General features: G+C 36.8%; 1 protein-coding gene across 1 annotated transcript; it reads right to left on the reverse strand.

The window, feature by feature from the left end:
• Positions 1-9,614: 9,614 nt before the first annotated feature.
• LOC140882119 (heat stress transcription factor A-8-like) lies at positions 9,615-12,927 on the reverse strand. The gene is made up of 2 exons (XM_073287892.1): positions 12,555-12,927; positions 9,615-10,898 (listed from the first exon to the last, which is right to left on the reverse strand). Exons 1-2 carry the CDS (start codon positions 12,768-12,770, stop codon positions 10,017-10,019), a joined length of 1,098 nt encoding a protein of 365 aa, XP_073143993.1. The 5' UTR covers positions 12,771-12,927; the 3' UTR covers positions 9,615-10,016.
• Between the last annotated feature and the right edge of the window lie 6,238 nt (positions 12,928-19,165).

Genomic DNA, 19,165 nt, shown 5'->3' on the forward strand with positions numbered 1-19,165 from the left:
ACCTGCTGACAGACCAAGCATTTTGACATACTGATACACACTGCGTTTCATTCCCTTCCACCAAAACCGAGTACGTAGATCTTTATACATCTTGTTACTCCCTGGATGAATACTCAACTTAGTGTGATGTGCCTGAGACAAAATCTCCTTTCGCAACTCCTCATCCTCCGGAATCACAAGCCTACCAGACAAACACAGAAAACCATCTGACTGATAGTGAAATCCAGACGTGTTACCCTCGTTAGCTAGACGAGCCAAACGCTGGGTCTTCGAGTCAGACATCTGAGCATCCCGAATCCGCGAATACAAAGCTGGCTCAGATAATATCGCAAACATCTGGATACTCTGCATACCTTTCTTGTGCTTGAAGGTATACCCTGAAGAACAACAATCTCCAATCGCACTAGACATCGAACAAGTCTGAAGTGCGGATAGTCGCACCTTGCGATTCAAGGCATCAGTAGTGAGATTAACAGCTCCGGGATGGTACTTAATCTCACAGTCATAGTCCTTAAGCAAATCCATCCAACGCCTTTGTCTCATGTTCAACTCCGCCTGAGTGAACTAATAATTGAGACTCTTGTGGTCGGTGAAGATCTCAAATTTCTCGTCATACAGATAATGACGCCAGATATTCAAAGCGAACACAATGGCTGCCAACTCCAAATCATGAACTGGATAATTGTCTTCGTGCAACTTCAACTGTCTAGAAGCGTATGCAATCACATGCCCATTCTGAGTCAGGACACAGCCTAACCCCTGAAGAGAAGCATCGGTGTAAACCACATACCCTCCAGATCCTGACGGTAATGCTAACACCGATGCAGAAGTCAACCATCGTCGAAGCTCACAAAAATTCTCCTCACACTCTGAGGACCACTCAAAATCAACATCCTTGCGGGTAATCTGCGTCAACGGTTGGGCTAGCTGAGAGAAGTTCAAAATGAAGCGACGATAATATCCTGTTAAACCCAGAAAACTACGGATCTCAGCAACCGTCGTCGGGCGCGACCAATTAAGCACAGCCTCAATCTTTCTCGGATAGACAAAAATCCCTTCCCTGGATATAATATGGCCAAGAAAGACCACCCGATCCATCCAGAACTCACACTTGCTCAGTTTGGCGTACAACTGCTCATCTCGAAGAGTCTGCAGTACCACCCCGCAAGTGAGAAATATGCTCGTCCGCATTACGCGAATACACCAAAATGTCGTCAATGAAAACCATGACAAAATTGTCCAAATACTCCCTGATGACACGGTTCATCAGATCCATAAATATAGCCGGAGCATTAGTCAAACCGAAAGGCATCACTAGAAACTCGTAATGCCCATAGCGAGTACGGAATGCAGTCTTGGCTACGTCCTGATCTCGGACTCTCATCAGATGATACCCAGATCTCAAGTCAATCTTGGAGTAAATCGAAGTACCCTGCAGCTGATCAAACAAGTCGTCAATACGAGGCAAAGGATACTTGTTCTTCACAGTAACCCGATTCAGCTGCCGATAGTCAATGCACAACCGCATAAACCCATCCTTCTTCTTCACAAAGAGAACATGAGCTCCCCAAAGAGATACACTAGGACAGATGTACCCCTTGTCCAAAAGATCATGTAACTGATTCTTCAACTCTCGCATCTCTGATGGAGCCAGACGATACGGTGCTCGAGAGATAGGAGAAGTACCTGGCATCAACTCTATGCCAAACTCAACTTCCCTAACAGGAGGAAAACCTGGAATCTCATCAGGAAAAACATCTGGGAATTCATCCACAACCGGAATACTCTCTAACCCAACGCTCTCAGTGGACAAATCAACTGCATAGATAAGATAGCCTTCCCCGACAGACTCTAGAGCTCGACAGGCTCTCAAAGCTGATACCAATGGCATCGGGGGTCGCGCTCCCTCACCATAGAAAAACCAGCTATCACTCCCATACGGATGAAAGCGTACTAATCTCTGATAGCAGTCCACTGAAGCTCGATAGGTAGTCAGCATGTCATCCCCCAGAATGCAATCGAAATCATCCATCGAAAGAACCATGAGATTCGCTATCAGAATGTTCCCTTCGAACTCTAAAGGGCAACCCATCACTAGACGCTTAGCCAAAGCAGATTAACCCATCGGAGTAGAAACAGAAACTACTACGTCTAGTGCAATGCATGGTAACTTATGCCTCTTAACAAAACGTGCAGAAATGAAGAAATGAGATGCACCAGTGTCAATAAGTACAAGAGCAGGTATACCATATAACAGAAATGTACCTGCGATGACATTCTCATTCTCCTCCACTGCCTGATCGTGTCTCAAGGCAAACACCTGGCCAAAAGCCCGCGGCTTCAAGTGATAACTCCCAGCAAACTGTCCCTGCGACCTCTGCTGAACGGTGGCCTGAGAACCCGATCCCGAACCAGAACCAGAACCGCCTCCCCCAGATAGTGGATAATCCCTCCGGAGATGACCAACCTCTCCACAATGGAAACAAGCTCCAGAAGCTTTACGGCATCTGTCGGTCGGATGGTTCTTCCCGCAATGGTCGCACTTCTCCTTCTTCCCAAAACGAAAAACACCAGCGGAACCAAAGAAAGAAGAAGTAGATCCGGACTTCTTGAAAGACTGAGCACGGGGACCCAAAGAACTCGCAGGTCTAGACTGAGAGAAAGACCTGTTACGTCGAATGCTATCCTCCGCCTGGTGACAACGGCTCACCAAACCCTCGTAGGACATATAATCACCGACCGCCACACGGTCATGAATCTCCGGGTTAAGGCCCTGAAGGAACAGATTGTACTTCATCTCAGAGCTGTCAGCAATCTCGGGGCAATAGGATAACAGATCGAAGAACTTTTGCTGATACTCCTCAATAGACATGGCTTCCTGATGCAGACTCAGTAGCTAACCTGCCTTCATCTGATGGAGTGCAAGAGGAAAATACAGCTTCTGAAAAGCTGTGCGGAACTCGGTCCAAGTGGCAACTCCTCTCGCCGCAACAAAGGGTGCAGAAGTGAATCTCCACCACTTCCGGGCTCGCCCATCCAGAAGATAACCAAGAGTATCCATCTTCTGATCCTCAGTACATTGAAACGTCTGAAAAGTCATCTCCATACGATCTAGCCAGTTCTCCGCATCTTCCGGAGACTCGCCTCCAACCAAGGGCTTAGGACCCATCTATAAGAATCGGCGCACACTGAAACGCTGGTCATCATGGCGACAATGATGGCGTTCTCGACGACGCTCTCGGTCGGCATCGCCCCAACGTCCATCAATACTGCCATGGCTACTCTGATCATCGCGATCCGCCATCTAAAAAAATTACTTTACGGTTATCTTATGCAGAATCTAAATCCCAAGAATACTATGCATGCTCTGATACCATAAATGTAGTGACCCTTACCGAGATCACCTACTAAACATAACTTAGGCATGCAATTAACTTAATCAAACAGTAAACCAGAAATAAGCTGCGGAAACAATAAACATTAATACAATCCCAAGAAAAGGAATCTGCAAGTACCCAAATAGTTATACAACCAAATCAAACGTTGTATCAACCCAATACAATAAGAATAAACCCTAGGCGAAGCTCTAGCTGGTCAACCACTGCCTAGCCCCTCTTGGATCCACCCGCCTCATCCAATCGCAAACCTGCCCCATGGAATAGGGTGTCCAGAAACACAGAGTACGAGAAGTGAGCATAAAACGCTCAGCACGAGAGTATGAGTATGCATGAATGCAAGTGTAACGTCTACTGACTAGAGTTCAAGAATCAGATAACAAAGACAGACCGGGCCTTGGTATGTAGCACGTTGTGCCGTCGCTTCAGGAGGTGGCTCACATACCAAAATACCAGTGGATACGCGGGACCCAAATCGATGGAAGTCCATCCACTGATAGGATAGGGTAAAACCCTACTAACAGACATCTCAAAAGAGATAGCTCAAGATGCAAATGTATGCAGCATAAAATCATGACATATAAATCATGCAGTCACATAATACATGCATACTCAGTCAGGATATCTCGAACAGTACTTTCGTACCTCAAATACTAGGCAAGCTCTACCAGCTCTAGTTCCACGCCTATAATCCGCACTACACTGCCAAATGATACTAATATCATTAAAGTGCTCTAAAAGCCTTAACTAAGCTATTGCATACTCCTAAATATTTTTAGGAAGCAAAAGCTGTACATGCGTCCGTCGTTAGCCCTTTGCTGTCACTTGCCTCAAAACTAGGCCACAGCTCCGCTACGACGCCTGGATCGCTACGCCACTTCCGGATTCCCAATAGGACGCTTAGAATGCCCCAGATCTAAGCTGGAAGGCTAAGGAATCGAGAGAAGAGAGGTGATTGGTGCATCTGAAACTGAATCTCGGCACCTCTATTAATAGACACGGAACGGAACGTTCGTTCCTCATCGTTACATCCGTTCATCCGACAAACGTTGCTTCCTTCGTTGCTTCCGATGTCCCATCAAGTGCGTAAGCAATGACGCATTCTAATGGCACGAACATTGCGTCCGATCCCCAGACGTTGCGTCCGTTCCTCCAGACCCTTCGGACCATTTCTGATCATTTTGGGTCTAATTCCGGACTCTGTTTATCCATTTGAAGTCCCCTTAATCATGATTAATCTAAACTAACATGATTTGTTGGATTAATAACAATTACTCACTAATTCTGGTTACGGGCTACTACATTATAGTAGACCATCTTTTCCAAATATGCAATTTGAAGAACCTAAAAAACATCAAAAATCCTTTTCTGGAGAAATTCTCCTAAAATGGAATCTCGATGGAAGAACTGAACATCAAATCATTTCTATGTTAGAATAAATGATGATGGCTTCCACCGCTTACAAAGCAAGAGGTGTTGATGGTTACAACACTGCTTTCAATCTAATTGCAGGATTTACCGGCCAGCTTAAAGGTTGGTGGGATCATTTTCTCACTGAATTCGATAGAACAACAATTCTAACTGCCATCAAACATGAAGTTGATGATGAAACAATACCTCCTGTTCAAGATGCTGTCAATACACTAATTTATGCCATTATTAAACATTTTCTAGGCAAACCCAAAAAATTTCAAGAAAAATATTCAGAAATTTTAATGAATTTAACATGTCCAAAATTACATGATTTTTTAATTGGTACAAAGATATTTTTTTATCTAAAGTACTTCTTCGAGATGATTGTAGTTTTCTTTTTGGTAAGAAAGATTTATTGCGGGATTACCTAAACTCTTTGCCGAAAGAGTTAGGGAATCTATTCGTAAGAAAAATGCAAATTCAATTCCTTATCCTTCTCTAACTTATGGTGAAATCATAAGTTATATTAATGCCGAAGGATTAGCTTTGTGCAATGATTTAAAAATTAAAGAAAAACTCAAACGGGAGCATAATGAGAGCAGAAGAGAACATGGTTCCTTTTGTGTTCAGTATGGTTTCGAACAATTACTTCCTCCTTCAAGAAAACATAATAAAAATAATAAAAATAAACAAAGAAAATTTTACAAGAAATCTTATAAAAGAAATTATTTTGAAAATTCAAGATATTCAAAACCTTTTAGAAAATCAAAAGCTTGTTATAAAAATTCAAAAAATCGTTTCAAAAATAAATTTAACCAAGTTACATGTTTTAAATGTAAACAACTTGGACATTATTCAAATAAATGTCCAAATGCAAGAAAAAATCAATGAACTTCAAATAGATGATGATTTTAAAAATCAATATTAACTTTAATTTCTTCATCTTCTGATGATAATCAAGATGATATTCTTTTTCCTATCCAAGAAGAATCTGATTCTGAATATTCAAGCTCTTATTTTGAAGAAGGAAAAGAATTATGTAATTGCAATGACGAAGTTTGTGATTGCAAATCTACAATAAATGTTATCACAAATGAAAATAAAATATTACAAGATGTTATTAGTAAAATAACTGATCCAAAATTAAAAGCTAAATTTGGAAATCTTTTTCAAGAACCGAAATAAGAATATTATAGTCTAAATAAAGTTATGTCTAGATTTAATTCAAAATCTAATGAAACTCCTTCCACAAGTTCTGATCTTCGATTTGAAACTAATCAAATGAAGAATAAAATTCAAGAACTTCAGAAAGATATCTCTGACGTTAAAATAGAACTTACTCTTCTAAATCCTCCATTACCAAAAAATGAAGATATTAATTCAAATAATAATTCTCCATCTTCAAGTAAAAATACAACACCTCAAAATTTTGGTTTTGAATATAACGACAAAGAAGATAAACTTCAATGTGTCATAAATAAAATCAGCCTTAAAAAATGGTATTCTCAAGGAACAATTGTTGTCAATAAATAATTCAAATTAAAAACAAAACTTTTAATTGATTCCGGTGCAGATCAAAACTGTATCCGTGAAGGATTAATTCCAACCAAATATTTCGAAAAAACAACCGAAAGATTATTTGGTGCAAACGAAAGTCTTTTGAAAATCAAATACAAACTCTCAAATGCACATGTGTGTAAACAAAATATTTGTTTTAAAAATATATTTTATCTTGTTAAAGATTTAGAACATGATGTCATTCTTGGTACACCATTTATAGTCCAATTATATCCTTTTTATGTTAATAAAAAAGGGATACATTCAATTGTTTTTAATAAAGAAATTAGTTTTCCTTTTCTAGATCCAACACCGATTCAAGACATAAATACTTTAAAGGAAAGATCAATTTTTCGAAACATTAATATGATTAATTCAAAAACTTTGCAGATGGCAAATAAGAGAAAGAGTCCAGTTTCACAAGTTGGATCCGAAGATGATAAGTTTTTAGTATTTGGAGATATGTCTCTTCCTTTACTTCCAGAGTCATCAAACAAATGTTTCAGGCCAAGCCAGCCTTATAATCTAGATCAATATCAAAAAACTCTTTTAAATTCCTTAAGGAATATTTTCCCAAATAATTCAAAACAAAAAGTCTTTGTTTTAAATGTTTTAACCAATTATTTTTCTTTCCAATACAAATCTCCTCTACCACAGCCCAAGTATTTTGTCCTCTTAAATGGTAGATTTCCTCGAATTTACAATTCTCTAGATAGATTGCAAGAATCTATCAATGATACTCGAAAACCTATCTTTCATTCATTTGTCCAGATGATAGATGCATTAAAGTATGCAAGAAATAGACTAGAGCCTAACTTTTTTTATTGATTATGCAACAAGATTAGATGCCTCCAGGGCTCAAACAGCTCAAAAGCTTTCTCAATTATCTGATCCTTTTTCTATTGAATCAGATATCAAAAATTTAAAATTAAAAAAAAAAGATGGTATAACCATCAGATGAGATTTTTCAATTACAAAATGCACTTATTGCAAAAACTCAAGAGATAGAGTTTCTTAAAAAACATTGTCTTATTCAGAACAATCCCAGTTCTGTTGAATTGGACAGGAACAGTCCATTAGTTCAAATAAACCCAGCTCGAGTTTTCTTCAAAACTACATCAATACTTAGTCCTCCTCCAAATTTCATTTCTGAATATATTTATTCTTTAGCCAAGAAAAATTTTATCTCTAAATTTTCTATTATCCAAAAATGTCTTTCTTCAAACCCACAAAGTCCAGCCATTGATATTAGAACAATGATTGGAATGCACCCTTTAGATAGTCATCTCACCTATTCTCTTGTTACCACTTCAATAGTAGCCTTTCATTTTAAAGACCTTCATATCTCACATAACCAAACAACATTTGATCTTAATATAAATGACTTTTTCGATTTCGGATTAATTTCCCAACTCATATTCAAAGATGATGCTCAATTTGAAAGTCTCAATATTTCGTTACTGAAAGAAGCTATTCGAAATCAATTCAGTAAAGGTTTCCCTTTTGTTCAAATAGAAATTGATTTAACGGTTCCAGAATGGATAGACACAGAACTTCAACCAGCTACCCATAGAGTATGGGTCAGAGGTCTTCAATTTTTCAATATTTTTACAGATCCTATGAAAACAATCTATATCGACAATTGTTCAAAACCTATGGAAGAACAGATGAAACATCAAAGACTCAAGACTTTTGCTTTTAAACACCATTTCCTAGACCACACATGTGAAAGTTACAATCTGTTTGGATCAACTCCGATTCTCAAGGTTTACATCAAATTTTGAAGTTATCTTCAAGATTCCAAGTTATTTCAAAACAGAGACACCGGATATTTTTGAACATTACTGCAAACTTTACTAAAAAATGGTTATAGTGATGCTTCAAGATGACTTTGATCCAGAACCAATGAATGATGATGAGTATTATGACCTCATTGATTTTTCAGGAGAAGAAGGATTGCATAATATTGATACATAATTCAATTTTATGTCCAAATTTAAAATTCAAAATTCCTTGGAAATTTCAAAAACCCGGGGATGGAATAGTGATGACAATATTTTCAAGAAGTTGTATTATTGTAATCAATTATTGAAAAGAAAAATCAAGAAAAAACAAGACAATAAAAAGCAGACTACACGTGAAAAAAGCAGTAGTCAGTTTTCAAGAAAAAATAAATTTCAAAAGCAGACCACGTAAAAAAAAGCAGTAGTCACAATTTTATTTTCAAAAGATGCAAAGATTATGTCGGCCAACACAAGCAATTATGTTGCTTCACAACAAAGCAAAAGAAGACAAGACGTCCACTTCGCCACAAAGAAAAGGGAAAGAAGATAAGATGTCTACTTCGCCCAATAGTCAAGATTCCCCTCAAGTGCTTTTAAGAAAGCAAACGAGACAAGACCCTTCATCAAACAAAGAATCCTACTACAGGCGTTCCTCATTTACTATAAAGCAGGCAATCAGATCCAGAGCAAAGCAGAGCCAATTTAGACAGAGCAAAAAATAGAGAGATAAATTTTAATATTTTCCCTCTGTATCTGTTTTAATTCCTCTAAAAGAATTCAATTTTTTGTATTCAATCTTTCAATAGCTTTGTATTTCAATTTCCTGTAACCTTTCAATCCTATCAATAAAATAATTCTTCAATCAATCCATCTGTCTACTCTATTTACTACTACAATCATGACTCTCCCTCGATTTCATACCATATCCCCCTGGCATCCTGGTACTTCTGGTATATATATATATTTGTATTAATTAATAATTTCAATGTGTTAATACAACGAATATGATACTTTTCTATCATAATATAGTTTTAAAATAAATATAACTTTTTTAGAAAAAAATTGATCTTAAAAAGAATTTTAAAAACAAAAATATATGTCTGTTTGAATTTAATAATTATCGTTTGGACATAGATAAGTAATATAATACAATAAAGAGTAAATAAAAAATGATAGTTAATATAATATTTAATTTGATTCATACATTATCATTTTTTTGATTTGATTGATTAAATTTTATTTTATATAAAAATTATAAATTATCATTTTGTCTTTTTAACAATAAATAAAATATAAATAATATTAATATATTAATTTAAATTCAATGATTTGATTGATGTAAGATAAATAATTAATGATTTGATCGATGTAAAATAAATAACTAATAGATCGATAAATAATATGACAAGAAAAATGCGAGATTAGATAAGATAAGTTATACATAGATTAATAATATACTATACCAAACGGTTAAAAAAAATGGGGAAAAAAATAATACAAAAGTTATTAAAACTTAAAAGTCATCAAATCTCCTAATTAGAATACCTGTGTTTCATTTGAGATGATAAAAATCTTGTTATAGAGTTTCATATACATTCAAGAACATAAACGGGAGCAAACCCATTATGCCGAAAAGATCAAAGCTGGTAAAAACTCTAGGAAAATTCGATGTGTTACCTGAAGGGACTATCGAATACCCCTGATTCATTTGCATCTCATATGCAATGAATTTGGGTCGTGGATGCTCGAATGAACCACAACTTTGATAATCGAACTCAGAATACTGTAACTAATCTTTAAACAAAAATGGGATCAAGAAAATCCCATTTCTTCAATCAAAACTTCAATAAATTTCGATCATTCGGTTTCAAGAACCTGTTCCATCTGTGATATCGTTCTGATCTTCGTTGGCATTGTCATCTGACTCATTGAACACTTCAGATTCTTTAGGCTGGCAATTTGATCCCACGGGCATCCCTGAATCCGCAAAAATCACAGCTTCAAGATCAGACAATTGTTCATTTCCTGATGATGTATTCGACAAAAGAAGCTGATCTAGCATAGTATCATATTCAGGCAAATCCGGAATAACAAACTGGCCATGATTTTCTAAAGGAAGTTGCTTTTCATCCAGCGATCCTGAAAAGAAGTCGATGTTCATAAAAAGATCTCTCAGTTCATCTGAGGAAATATCCAAGTCCATAAAATCTTCGGATTTCGAAGTTGATGGCATTGCTTCTCCATCTGCTGGAGGCTGATACCTTACAATTGCTCCATCAGAAGGAATTGTTTCATAATCATCTGTAACTTCACCCAGTACATTCTTTCCTCTTTCAAGAACTCGCCAATTTTTCTCCTTAGGCTTCAAAAATTGCCCAAGAAATACGGGTGTTTGCATCGCCATCACAATGAAAGAAAGCATCTGCTGCTGATTCTTCTCCATGCCTTTTAATTGTTCCCTCAGGAGAAGTACTTTGCTCTGTGAGGTTTCTTGATGCTGCCGCAGTTTTTTCAGTTCTAGCGTGACAGCATTTCTGTCTATTTTAAGATTTTCAACCTCTTTCCAAAGTGCAAGTTTCTTCTCGTCTTCGGATGCTACAGGAACCATTTCCTTCAGCTGGGATGGATTTTTTTGTGTTTGACCTTGCGGATGCTTTCTTCGGGTGATGTTCTTTAGTAGCTGCTTCTGTCCCTTGATGAAGGACTCGTTTGCAAATTCCCAGCGATCTGTATCGATTTTCCTGAAACCCTGCATTAATATGAAAATCAAGGTTAATAAAATTAGAGTTTTACGTTTTCTTGACAGGAAAAAAAATAAAGATCACACCTCACTGAAACTATACCAAATTCTTAAGCAGAAAATGGCTCTGTGTCTTAGCATATTCATCTAGCCATCACAAAATGCATGCCTTTGATGGTGTGCACCAATTCTTGCAATAATTTGTTTTAAGAGCAGGAGCCATCAAATATTTTAAGGGAGTAATCTGTTGATGGGTAATCTACTTCTACATGCAGATAACAACCAACTCTGAACTTGGATGGGAATATCCAAGAACAAAAAATGTAACAACCGGCAAGTGGCATCAACTTCGGCAGAACAAATCATGGAAGTATGGTCATTCAAAACAGAACTTCATCGAATGACGTTTTCAAGCATTCCATGGACACAGTATAGATTTTCAAGTGACCTCAAATACCGCTAACACACAGCGTTATATGCGTTTGTGAATTGTGACAGACCAATTATGACCAGTCATTTCCTTAGAAGGAATTCGCTCGAGTACTCCATCCCATTATGTAAAATACTTATTTCGAATAATTCTATCATGTAAAGACATTTCAAGTAAGATGATTCTGATAACATGGTAAACATATTAGAATACAAATTTGTAGAACATAAGATGACAAGCTTGTTTGCAGGTGACTTCACTGTCACTTCTTATAATCATGCATAGATCTAATTACAAAATCTGAAAACATAATATTAATACTAAACCAAATTAAAAGAAAGAATAACACAATTCTAAGAAACTCAAAGAAAAACCAGATGAGAGTCAAATTTTCAAACGTTTATATACATGTTTCTCAGATAAATTGGAAGGTACTATGAGCTTTGAGGTAGTTTCAGTAAAGCAACTATCTGGCAATCACATGACGAAAACCAAGTAAACAAGGGACTCGGTTAGGTTTTCCTATGAACATCAGAACTTATTACGAAATGCAAACGATAAGTTAATGTCATCAAACTTCTTTAGTCAAGTTATGAGAAGGCATCGCCGCTAAACTCAATCGCAAAACATACTCCAATGACATTTTCACATCATTATTTATGCCTCAACTCGATAACACTTCCAACATTGATTCATCACTATCCTCAGTAAACAAAATTTGTAAGCCCCTTTTTGACTACTGCTCAACCTCAAGTCCACTCCAACCATGCAACATCATCCTACCTTAACCGTTGTTCTACATGAAAGACAATAATTCAGTTCGTTTTCAATTAGGCCTTGCAGCCATTCTTCTTCTTCTTCTCAATCCAGTCAAACACCATCTACATATGTATAGATGCAGCAGAAAGGCCAGATTGTCCCCCCAAAATGAAATTTCTACGGTGCTTTTTTCAATTCCCAAGTTTTGTACCCCTAAGCTTCCCCACATCCATCACTTGTCTAGTCTTTCCTCTTTCGCTCCCCTCCCAAATTCCTTCCCCAGATCTACCGTCAGGCGTCGATTTTCCATTACATTAATCATCGCTCCATCGAGCCAAATAAACTCCGGTTTCAAGAAAGATCACCAAAGTACTTCCGAAACATTACACAAAGACGTTTATCAACTATCACTTCAATCCCAGTAAGAAGAAAAACATAATCACACGAACACACAATTCAAATGTAATTCTGCTCACATAGATATTGAGTTGACGAACAAAGCTCGAGAAATTGTTGTGCTTGAAGTTCTTGGGAAGCAACTGGGAAGCAAATTTGGATTCATCCCGGATGATAAAGCTTTGATTCGATTCGTTCCACGAAATCAATTCATCGGTGGACTCATCGTTCACCATCTCGTAGCACTTGACCAAGAAAGGAGGGAGAGACGTCCCATTTTCGACTGATTTCACCATAATTCAAACCAATCCCACTTCGAAAAACCCAATTTGGATGTCAAATTCCGAATCGATGAATCGAAATTCTCTGATACATGCAAATAAATATATGGAAAGTATCAGCATACGCTTTCTTGGAAAGGAAGGTAAGTACTGGAATTTTCTGGGAAAGCCGAGGCAGTTGAATTGTAAAATTAACCTACGTCAAATGGGAAAAAGGGCAAAGAGAGATTCGAAGAGGAAAATTACTGAGAAAATCAGAAAATCGGTGGCCGTTGAAATTGAAAATATCTCGTATATTCACTGTGGTTACTGAGTTTTTCTTTTATTTTCTTTTCTTTTTCTTTTCTTTTTTTCAGACTATAATTATTAATTGGGACGAAATCTTTCAACCTAAACTCGCGCACGGAATCTATTGGATTGATGAAAGTTGAAACAAGTACGGCATGGAAAATTGGTGGCGATTGAAATTGAAAATAGGGATAATTGTATTTAGGACGCTGCTAAACAGTCAGAATCTGGCCAGTCAGAATGGGTTTTTTAGTAATTTTCAGGCTAATCATTAAGGGTAAACATGTAATATCATATTTTAAGTGACAATTTTAACCTTTCCACCATTTTTCAGATTAAAATTTTAAATTATTTTCTCTCTCCCGTAATAAAGATGTATTGTATTTTTCAAGATGACATGCATTAATTAAAAAGTATTTGAAGAGGTGCTCTTTATGAATTTAATTTCAAGCTGTTCAGACGGAAAAAATACACATTACTGATATATTGATCTGATAGTTCACCCAAAAATTAATAAACAAAATCTGATCAATACATTTTCTTCTCAATGGCTATAAGGACTACACGACGATTAATTCTTTCAACTTCCGCCACTCTGATTGCTACTGCCATCACTTCTGGGATTTTTAGAAAGAGATTGTTTTCTTGATGGAGGTACCTTTCCTTCCTTCATGGCATCACCAGGCTCATGTTGTAGGAAGTTCATAATTTCAGAGAGCTGGGTGCCAAAAGTGGATTGCATAGTATTGAACTGAGAAGTCAATTCATCTTGCACTCTTTGCATTCAGCAAGTTATATGATTGTGAACATCGGCCAACTTGATAAGCAGTTTATTTTTGAAGTTCTCAAACATCGATTGGGAACTCATCTGGTCAGCTTGAATAGATGCTACTGTTTCAGAAAGCTTTGAAATTGCGGTTAATAGCGAACTGGACTCAAATTGGATATTCTATACTTCCGCAAAAATGGAATCTCCTTTGAGTTGATCTGGATGAATAATATCTTCAGCTGACTTCAGCATTCATATGTGAAAGTAAGGGAAACTTCAGGATGCTTGTTAGATTCATCTGGAATTTCTGTAGCATTCGGAACTAGCTCCTTAGTTTGTTGTAGAGCAGCTTCTTTTTCTGGAGATGTCGGCTCAGCTGCAATGAAATCATTTGAAATGATATTTTTCGGTATGAATGCATTAGAATCAGAATCTCCTTTGAGGGGATCTGGCAGAATGACATCTTCAATTGACATCATCTTTTGGTCTGTCGAATTTTTGGAAGCTTCAGTAATTTTGTTAGTTTGATTTTGAATTTTTGGAGCATTTGAAAGAACGTTTTTGGTTGGTTTTTCCGCATTTTTTTTATGGAGATGTCGGCTGAGTAATATATTCATCTGAAATTATATTTGCTGGTAGCAAAGAATCTTCTTGAAAATAAGTTTGAGTGGTAGAACTATCTCCTTTGAGGGGATCTGGCGGAACGACATCTGTAATTGACTTCAGCATTTTGTCTGTCGAAGTTAATGAAACTTCAGGAAACTTCTCAGATGATTGTTTGCTTGAAACAATTTCATTAGGACCAGTATGATTTCGGAAACCAGACTTTTCTTTTGTAGTTCTCGATTGAACTTGTTCATCCTTATGTTCATGACTTGTACCTGAAGCAATTTGCAAAGAAAGCTGAAGGTCTTGTCTCATGACGTGCACAGTGTTGGAGAGAGTCGCAGCATTCATTTCAAGTTGACTGATCACAGCTGCATCATCTCTTGTTGTTGGGCTATGTTTATCAAAATTGGACTTTTTCTATCCAACAATATTCTTAATGCACTCTCCTTGAGCACTGTGGGAATGAACTCTCTCCGAGTTAATGCTTCTGAAATTAGGTTGGTCTCAGACCAGTCCAAAATTTTTTGTTCGAGAGAAGCAAGATTTTGCAAAGCTTTGAAGGACTTGATATGATTAAAATGAACCACTTTCCTGTAATCTACCTACTTGTCAAAGCACTTCATCTTTAGTTCAATTGCTGAGTTTACTTCTTGCATTGCTAGATTAATGGCCGTCTGAACATTTTACAGATCGATTTCTAGTTTCTCTTTGCCCTTACTTTGTGGATTGAGCTCAGCCATACCAGATTCCATGATGACGCCACTTATTAATGACATCAAGATTTTATCAGGAATATTTGACTTACTTATAGCTGGAATAGGTGCTAGACGGATGGGAGGACAGTTGATGTGCTTGATCAGCTTGATTCATTTTCCTCTTTTTTTTTACATGATTTCGGAGGAGATAAAAACTTTGCTGATTGATTTTTTGCCTTGATCGTCTGACTCTTCCTCTTCAGAATCATTTGAGTCACGAATTCCTTTTCTTTTGGTATGACCTCGTTTGGTACGATCAATTGTCATATTTTTTGTTACTTCTTCATCTTCACCAAATTTTTTTTTAACTTCGATAAATTCCTGAACAAACATGATATTTTTGGACTTGTGTGCAGCGATAGACCTTTCATTGATCACTTTGTGGACATGGAGTGTCTTAGAGTGTCCAAGTTCGGCATTTAAGCTTTCTAGCAAATAACTGATCTGAACAGAAAACCCTTGGGACTGAATTGTTGGAATAGTAATCATTGAGGTGAGAACCTTGAAAAGCACAACAGCCCAGTTGATTTTTGAAACGACCCTATCCTCTATACTTAATTAAATAATAAAAGAAAATACGGATTTTTAAAAATATTTTGTCATGACTTGTTTGTAAGTAGACAAGCCAACCTGTCTCAAGCAACCATACGAGCATAAAAGAAAAGAAGAAGACGTAGGAGAAAAGAAGGTTGCATACTACGATAGTCATCCATAAATAAAAATAAAGGCAACCCCAAACGATTGTAATAATAACGATAACAAACTTTAAACCATAAACTCCAAGCACAGGGAAAACACATCCTGGCTATCACCATAAGTACGTAGTCTTAAAAAAATACATTATTACATAGGCCCTCGCTCCGCCGGAGACCTCCCCTCAAGGACCCTGCCCCTCGGTCCCTACGTACTCCTCCTCACCTGGCAAACAAACAAGCATAGTGAGTCTAATGACCCAGCAGGTATAAGCAGTATAATAACAAGGGTTTAAAATAACTGCGGTAATACTCAAAATACAGTACATAATATACTTGAAACATAAGCTGTAAGAATGCGCATGCTACAAGACAATGAGACAACATGTGAATGATGAACACACGCAAATTCACGCTTTGAAACTCCTAAACTTTCTTAACTTAACTAAAACTCATGAATGACTGAAAACTGAATGCAATAAGACGAGTCAAACTGATACTGAAACTGAAACTGAAACTGTAAACTGTAAACTTAGATCCTTGAATTGTGACCCTCTGTTTTGATCGATAAATGACTGCAGTGCACTATGCCGGAAAGACGCCGAGATTCCTCCTGACGCGACTTACCCCTTTATCTGTCATTTGGTAGGGATCCCGAGATTTCTCTTGATCTCACACTACCCGTCTATTTTTGGTAGGGATCCCGGGATGTCTCCCGATCTCAATCTACCCGTCTATGGTAAGTGGGTGAGGTATCCTCCACCCATCAATACCCTGTCTCGTCACAATCAAATCACTTCGTTTTTAAAAAAAAATATGTTTTTCTTTTCCTTCTTTGACTCGGTTCAGAATACTTAGCATGCATGGTTAAATGCGACTTTCTTTATAAACATTTGCTCGGCTCAAAGGCGAGACCCAAACATACAAGTATGCAACTTTAGGAAATGAGAATAAACACAAAATTGTGGACATAGGGTGGAAGAGTGGTTGCCCCTAGGTGCTAAGACCCATACTTAACTCTATTGCTCACAACCAAGGCATAACCTGAGCAATCGCACCCAAAACCCCATATCTCATTCTTACCTTAACCGAATTCAACCCCGCTCAAACTGACACTCTCCATACACTACCAACAAGCCATAGAACCAGTTTGTAACTTCATTTGACCACTCAAACAATCCTATCAAAACTCAATTCCGGACAGCCCACTTTTACTCCTAAAATTCTGCACCGACACCTTAACTTCAAAGACCCATAACTCATTGAAATCTTAACCGAAACGATCCCATTTTATACTGATGCGACCACAATATCATAACCTATACCTAGGACCAGCCCTAATCACGCCCAGACCATGTTCAGATCCTCCCCTGCCCAGAAATCAGACTGCCCTGCCCAAGGAGATCAACACCTTACACCCATTCTACTTGGAGGAAACCATCCCAAGCCCTTTTCCCTTGCCTCTAACTCCTTCCAAACCACCAAACACACCTATAGACATGTCTTATGACTTTCCACAAACACATAAGCAGCCCTCAACCACACTCCAACTCCACATTTTAAAAACTCACATGATCATGCACCAAAATGCCTCAAATTCATGAATAATCATTCAAGCCCAATGCAAATCAATAAAATGCTTCAAACTCATTTCAATTACAGCCCTTACACATGAAAAATTTTTAAATTTAGGGCACACAACTTCTGGAAAATTCGAAAATACACCAAACATTCAAAATACCTCATGCCTCCAATCACAAATCACCATACAACAACTTAGAACCCAAGCTAAAGCATAAATTCGAAATTTACTAACCACATACTGAAAATTCCAGCAAAAACCGAACCCTAGCATTATGAAATTCATGTGCATTTCGAAATTAAAGAAAACATTAGGTGCAAGAACATAGTAGTTAGCTTGAATGCCCAACATAATGCTCATACTTGCCTTAGCTAGTTTTACCCACAAAATCGAAATGAAAGAGGGGAAAGGGGCTGGAAATCTTGGACTAACACCTAGAAGAACCTCTCTAGGTGACCTTCCGGTGACGGCGGCGGCGGCGGAAGGAGGCGGAAGCGGCTGCTGGAGCTTGGAGGAGGGGACGACCGATTGGTGGGAGAGGGAATGAGGAGAGTGGGGCGGCTAGTGAGGGGTTTTGGGTGGCTAGGGTTTAAAATAAAATGATTTATGTGTTTTAAAAGTTGAGTGTGTAGTGTATACATGTGTGTGTAAGCATAGGTATAAGTATTTAAAAGTAGGTGTGAGTATTGCTTTAATAGTACAACTTTAAAGTACAACTTTTACCTACTAACTTACACTAATAAAATTTCTAAGTTTAAAAACCCCATATTAAAAATATTAAATTGGGTTTTACTAATCCGGGTTTATGAAAATTCTAACTTTTAAAAAAGTTAAAGAATAAGCTCAATATTGCAATAATAAGAAAATGATTTCTGATACCCGGAAACTTTTAACTTTCAAACTCTCATCTAATATCCTCCTTCATCCCTACTAAACTTTTAAAATAACAAATCTTGGAATTTACCGCCGAAATCCACCATCGCCAAGCGCCGGAACTGGAAGCTACTGTCTCAAAAATTTCAATAATAAATAACTTAAAATATTTGAGTACTAGAACTTTAAAGGAAATTTAAGCAATTAATTCCAAGCAATTAAAATCAAAAATATTAAAAAAAAAAAAGAATTTTAGGCATTATCTTAGGAATTAAAATTAACACTTTAAATATTTTGATGTCACTTCAATAAATGAAATATTTAAATAATAGCAGAGCGATTAAAATAATTTAAACAACTAGACGAACGTTTAAATTAATTTAAATAAATACACAAGCAGTATAAAAACCTTTAAAATTATTTGGACAGATAAAAGAATTTAACTAAATAAGCTAGACATTTAAAATTATTTAAATGAATAAACTAAACAATTAATTAAAATCATTTAAATAAGCAAGCTTATACCTTTAAAATATTTTAAATAAATAAGTTGCACAATAAAATCATTTGAATAAATAAATGATATTCTATTAACACATAATTCAAATAAAGAATTTAAATCAATTAAACTTAAAAAATAATAATCATAATATTTATTTAATTTAATATATGCGAATTAGTAGATTGGATTTTAGGTACTACAATTCATTCCCCCCTTAAATGGAATTTCGTCCTCAAAATTCAGGATTTACTAACTAGGTCCAGATACATTAGACCTGGTTGGCACTAACTTTTCTTACCGAGCACCCACATGAGTTGACGCTAAATAGCTTACGATGTAC

The sequence above is a fragment of the Henckelia pumila genome, chromosome 2 (genome assembly GCF_033568475.1).
Source record: "Henckelia pumila isolate YLH828 chromosome 2, ASM3356847v2, whole genome shotgun sequence".
NCBI lineage: Eukaryota > Viridiplantae > Streptophyta > Magnoliopsida > Lamiales > Gesneriaceae > Henckelia > Henckelia pumila.

Excerpts from the sequence above, each read along its gene's own strand:
- LOC140882119 (XM_073287892.1), bottom strand. The coding sequence starts at position 12,770 with ATGGTGAAATCAGTCGAAAATGGGACGTCTCTCCCTCCTTTCTTGGTC. Across the intron at positions 10,899-12,554 it reads TTCGTCAACTCAATATCTAT|GGTTTCAGGAAAATCGATAC; the intron begins GTGAGCAGAATT and ends ATATTAATGCAG.